Source organism: Aulonocara stuartgranti (genome assembly GCF_965226115.1).
Source record: "Aulonocara stuartgranti genome assembly, chromosome: 3".
In the NCBI taxonomy this organism is placed as follows: Eukaryota; Metazoa; Chordata; class Actinopteri; order Cichliformes; family Cichlidae; genus Aulonocara; species Aulonocara stuartgranti.
Window position 1 is genome coordinate 36942681 of NC_138941.1, and position 6416 is coordinate 36949096.

Consider the following 6416-nt stretch of genomic DNA (forward strand, 5'->3'; position numbering starts at 1 on the left):
TATATGTAATTATTGATTAGGTTGTTTGATATTTCCGGTAAGTACTGTTTAAAATACCAGAATTGGGAGGATGGTGTAGGCTTATTAGATTGATCCATACCATCAAGATAGAGTACATCACTGTCACAACAGCATTTGTTTTCATTCAAAGGCTTTATGGCTTTTCCTTAAAATGCCCGGGCTGATTTTTTTGTCCCAGTCCAGTCCTGGCCTCACAAAATTATCACGACCACAAAAAACGTGAAAAGAGTTGGATGGACATTGCTGCTCAATCACAGCTGCCTGGTCAATGCTTTTCAATCTAGCAAAGTTGATGGTGGTGGTGTGTGTGTCTGTGTGAGTGAAAGACAGAGAGAGAGGGAGAGCAAGAGACAGATTTTGTGTTATAACCTTCATCTTAGGAGATTAATCAGTCTTTCACTTGATCATTTTAGGAGTTTAAGCAGACCCCCTGGAGGACACTAGCTGGCCAGCCAAACCCAGCTGCAAATGACATATTCAGGGTTTGAAGAAACGTGTCTCCACAGCTGAGCAAAAATGTACAACAAGCAACATATAATGGGTGAATATGAATAACTTTTTATTTCAGCAAACGTTAAATTTAACTTGGGAAAGATTACAATAACAGTGACCATGTGAAATTATACAGATTTTACTAGCCAGAGTAAACAAACGTTCTCAGTTGTATTATATATCCAACACGCTACCAAAACTTAAAGCATCTGGTTTTAACACAGACTCTACATATTGTATTGAACTACACAAGCATCAGCACTTTGAAATACTTGAAATGAACTTTGAAATACTGTTGGCCATCTTCACTCAACCAACAGCCAAAATGGTTACATCCTACGCTCTGACAACTTGAGTGGTGACCACCGTTGAGGTGGCCGGCTGCATGTTGGCCCTGATCTTCACCTCACGATGCATCTGGCACCAGACACACGTGTAACACCAAAGTATTTTACAGCAGTCATCACAGCACGAACCCTGCAGGATGGAGAAGAAAAAGAAGAGAAGAATACGACATAACACAACCCACAACTCAACACAATTAGGAAACATGGGGTCCCCATGCTTGTCTGATTTAGTTGATGAAAGGAGAGGAGAAAACGCCATCCCACAATTCATGAAAACTGTCAGTATAATTGGTAAAGTATGCAGATGATTTAAATCTTAATTATAATATAATTTGCCAATTTTTGCCATTAAGCTATTGATTTTTCACAAGAGTCTGCACGCACAAAGCACATGCAGACAATTTATGTAAATTTTCTGTGTTTCCAAATTTGATATTTAATATTTGTTATTGCCATTGTTCCAATTGAAAACATGAAGGCATATAGGGAATGATACATGGGCACTGTAAATATGACTACTTTGGACCTCTGACCTTTCTGCAAGGTCAAATAAGGTCAAAATTTCATAAAATTCTACTTATTACTTATTGGCAACATTTAGGAACTAATATTGCTATAAGGGGACTCAGAATATCCAAAATAATTTACATCCAAATATCATGTCACATGTGACCTTTTTCCTTCTGATCTCATTTCTACATTGCACATCTATGTTTCTCTTTCAAGTGTGTTATTTTTACTGTCTACATATTCTTAAAGTACATATGTAGACATATATATATATATATATATATATATATATATATATATATATATATATATATAAATGAATATATAAAACTGTCCAAGATACAGCACTGTTCATTAAAAGTAATTATTGTCCAGAGTGAGCTGGCTTGGCAGACGTTTACAGTGTCAGTATGTTTCTTTTTATGTTGATTTTTGTAGGAAAAGCTTATCTTTTAAAACGAAATTGAATTTAAATAAAATAGTTTTTCACTCCTCGGTTTAGCTTTTAGCTAACAACAATAACCTTGACCCTCCCTCGCCCCCAGCCTTACAGCGATGCCGTGGCGGTCTCTGATTGACTGGCGAAGCGTGCAGGACACCACGAAGCATCCATCACAGAGTGGGAGGCAGCAACACCACCCGTGCTTATTGGCTGTATCACACTGCATGCAGGGGAAACACCAAAGGGCACAGCAACCTCGACAGAAGAGAAAAAAAATATGCAGAGACACAAGTTTATTTCACTGTTGAATAAGTTCTCCTTCAACAACTAGCTTGTGCATCCTGTGTTTCATATGGTGACTTCAGTCCTAACTTCAGATGGTCAGATACTCAAGAACCTCTGAATAAAAGTCTGAGGAGACTGTTGATGCAAAAATCACTGCTGTTTGTAGAGTTTGCTAGATTAACTTACAAGTGCCCATATCACTGAAGCAATCACAGAGGCCAGTGCTCCAAGTCCCAGGGTGTTGATTAGTGCTGGAGACTGTCACTATCTGGGTGGGCTGCTGGTATTCAGCCATTTCTGGAGGAAAGAAGGTAGAAATAGAGATGCATTGAAGGGTTATAGTTTTTGTTGCTCCTCTGTACGGAGAAATCAAATGCTAGAATATGAAAAAGATAACAGCTGGTTTGAAGCATTACTGTCCACAGTGTGGATATTTTTACAAATTACAGTTTCCTGTTTCATGAAAATCCCTACACTGACTATTGGCAGTAAATTTATGAGTACACCCTTTAAAACTCATGAATTTGCTAAAACCGAGCTTACAAACTGCATTCACAGCACATTTCAAATCTATAACTTTTATAAATTCACAGTTTCAAACAGTTCAAAGTCACACAAAATCTTTTGAGAGCATCCAAAATAATGCAGAGCGTTCAAGACGCACTACATCAGAAAACCAAAGACACTTTACACATTATTATTTGTCCTTGTGTAGTGATAAATACAAATTGCAGAAGCATTGTGTCAAAAACTAAAGTCATCCCATCATTGTTTTCTGTATACTTTATCAGTCTCTCATATTGTTGTGCATGAATTTTAGCCCACCTTTCTTTTCTTTGAAGTCTGTAGGTGTCTATTTATACAAAGGCCGCATTTTGGATACATTTTGCTCTAATCAAGCACACTTTGATACTTTGATGCTGCTAAAACCATGCAGAGAGAAATGAAGAAATAAACTTTATCTTTGGTGTGACCACAGCTATCAAAACAGGGCAAAACCTATGAACAAACACACACAACATGCCTTCATTTCCTCATATCAAAAAACATTTTCCAGCTTTGACTTGTTGAACGTTAGAAATGGTAACATTTTTGTGATGTAACAGAAACAATATAAGACATATTTAGAGTTATTTATCCATTTTTTTCTTTGGTACATAATTTCATATAATTTGCTTCATATATTTGATGTCTTCAGTCCGAGTACCAAATTTATGGTCGACTCAATGAATGTAACGTACCCAGGTCCTTTGACTGCCAACACAAATCATCACCATTCACCCCTGTTTTTGACAGTTGGTAAGACAAAAGGAAAATTTATGCCAAGTTTCATTTTTGCTAACCATGAAGCGGTGCATGATAACTAAACACTGCCACTTTCGTTTTGTCTGTCATGATAAGCCTTCCCAGACTTGTGAACAGCAAGAAATTAATTAAACCTATGTCAATGAGTGAATACATAGGCATAAAGTCTAATTACACTATCACACATAAAAAAAACAAAAACTTCTATTAACACTCTTTAGTTGTTTCAAATAATCTAGCTTTAATAATAAAATATTTTTTTCAACTTTAAGGGTTTTAATAAAATATTTCCACGCCCTCTTATCTTCCTACAACAGATAGCTGTTACACTGTTTCTTGAATAGTGTAATTAAACAAAAAGGAACTACCTAAAAATTCAAGTATATTCATCCATGTAATGATTTCAAAATGTGGTTTCACCATAACGAACACCACATGGTCTTCCTGTACCCCCTTAGCTTTTCTCTAAAGACATGCATATTAGGTTAAATGATGATTATAAACTGGCTGTATACTGAAAATGGTACATCTGTAGGTGTGAATATGAGCTAAATAAAGATGTGATTTAAAACATGTTGAATGCTGAGCACAAGACTTGAAAAATGCTACATAAAAGCCATACCAAATGCATTTTAGGCCCATTATTTACAGTTATGAGAGTTTAGCTAACTTCAGGTTCAATCAAGCATACTAAACAGGGACAGGAGAAGCTATGTGTTTCTAACAAATCCTAAATTTGGCATGCAGTTTATTTCTCACGTTGCAAGCTGCTATCTGAATTCATTTATAGCGCAGACAAAGCGACGTCAGTAGCCAATATTTCGTTGGGTACTGTGCCTAAGATGCTATCATGTAAAGGGTGTTTTTTTAGTTGTAGTGCATTACATGTTACACAAAATCCAACAACTAACATTTACCAAACTCTGCGCTAATACAGATTAGTTGTTTGACAGAATAGTGGCTAAAATGAGTTTAAAAGGCTAAACTGTAACTTCCTTTGTCCTCGCTGTGCTGACAGCAATGATAATTATCACACATCCAGATCATGGTTTTTTTGAAGAAAGTACAGTTTTCCTTTAACTAACTCACTGCAGCTTACTGATGATAAAACTATGTACCAACCAGTATCATGTGTTCACAAAGACCTCACTGTTTTAAGATGTTCATTAGTATAAAAAGATTTTATTACCTTTTCTCTGGTTCTGTAGGCTTTGAAGATGAGAGTAAGAGCGAGAGGAAAATGTAACTACAAACTGTGAGAGGTGTGGTGGTGGGTGGGCTGAAGTTTTCCTGAAAATGAAACTTAAAATCCTCTGCAAGGAGAAACACAGTTCCACGTACTTTCAAATCTGTGTACATGCACGGCTGCATAAAAAGGAAGACAGAAGTGAACTTCCAACAAAGAAAGCGTTAAAAGTACAAGTTATGGTCAGTGCCAAATTTAATGTTAAAGTATTTTATTCTCATCATTATATTATTTGCTCTGTAATTAAAACTTGATTGATGTAGAGTATTTGAGTTGTACTCTGTGTGGTGTAAACACAGGAGCTGCATGTGTCTGAATGCAAAGCTGTTTTAGAAGAAAAACAAATTGCACAGATTAAACAAAGCCTCTACAGAACAATGCAGTTGACATGACTGATTGTTAACGCCCATTGTTGTTTTGCACTCTGTCTGTATGCTTCCTGGAACATTTTGTGGTTTCAGGTGTGACTTGAAGTGTGGAGAACAACCACAGATTGAGCTGATGTGTAGAATCTAACAATGTTTTTAAAAACCGTTGACGTACAATGTCACTACTTGAGTTTTATTAGATCTAACTCTCGATACGGTAGATAGCATTGTGGTTTTATTGTGAAGCACTTTGATGTACACCAAGTCTTTTAAATATGCTATATAAATAAACTTTGACTTGAGTCTGTTAGGCTGTAAAAAAACAAAAGTTAAAAACTATCACCACACCAGCAGCCACATAACAATACTCAAATATATCCCCCTGAGAACCGAAGAAACAAGGATCTTTTGGTTTAGCTTTTTTTGTAAAGTCCTGCTTATGTGAGCTAAAAAGGGCCAAACACATGAGATATCACTGGAAAGGCCAGGGTGTCCTCTTTTGAGCACAATAGGACTTATTTGGGTAGCTCAAATACGTCACCTGGTTTTCTCTCACTCTAACCTCTGGTCTGTCTCAGTTAAGCTGCCCACCTAACACTAGTTTTTATTTGTATTTTTTTAGAGTCGTGGCCCTGGTGTTATGTATGGGTAAAATGTGAAGAGGCACTGTTGTTACGAGCTCTTAGAAGTTTCATAGCCTTGAAAGAAATCACGAAGGTGTAGAAGAATCGGATGTGTAGAGTTAATGGAGCAATGATAAAATGTATGTAACACTAAACAAGTGAGTACTGGGTCTGATTGATTTCCTTTGACTGTGTTTTGTCACCTTTAAAACACCTGTAAGGGTGTAAGCATGTATGTGGGCTACTTCCTTTTTTTTTTTAAGAATCCTTTCCTGTCAGCATTTATTTAAAGTGCACTTTAACATACTGTTAAATTACATTTGCATGCCTGTCTTGCACAAAAGCATTGATGCATGAAAGTGATGCATCTACAGCCCTTCCTGGTTTCTTACTTTCCTTTTCACAAGCACCAACAGACAGATGTACATTCTCTGTCTCATTTGGTGCACATCAGACAATACATGAAACTCATCAAACCCACAGGGCTGATCAGAAGATTCTAATCTGTCAAAGTGTTTGTGCAAATGTAGCAGAGTGGTAAATTAATAATAATATTTTCCATTTCAAAAATCCATTTAAGGTTCAAAAAGGGGTCTTAAAATGTTGTTTCTTTGTTTCCATGTATGGTAAGACAAGAATGTTATCGGGTAATTTAATGTTATTGCTTGTGCTATTTCTTTGGTTATCTGCATGTTGTGTGCACTTGAAGCTGTTAATTTTATAGATTTGTGTAGTTGCATATTGTGGTCACTGGGCGGGGGGGGGGGGGGGGGGGGG

At 36.7% G+C, this 6416-nt stretch overlaps 1 protein-coding gene across 1 annotated transcript; it reads right to left on the minus strand.

Moving 5' to 3' along the window:
• Positions 1 to 556: 556 nt before the first annotated feature.
• On the minus strand, positions 557 to 4947 carry LOC309701930 (placenta-specific gene 8 protein-like). Its single transcript, XM_082526254.1, has 4 exons — positions 4592 to 4947; positions 2284 to 2394; positions 1922 to 2067; positions 557 to 990 (listed from the first exon to the last, which is right to left on the minus strand). Exons 2-4 carry the CDS (start codon positions 2390 to 2392, stop codon positions 850 to 852), a joined length of 396 nt encoding a protein of 131 aa, XP_082382380.1. The 5' UTR covers positions 2393 to 2394; positions 4592 to 4947; the 3' UTR covers positions 557 to 849.
• Between the last annotated feature and the right edge of the window lie 1469 nt (positions 4948 to 6416).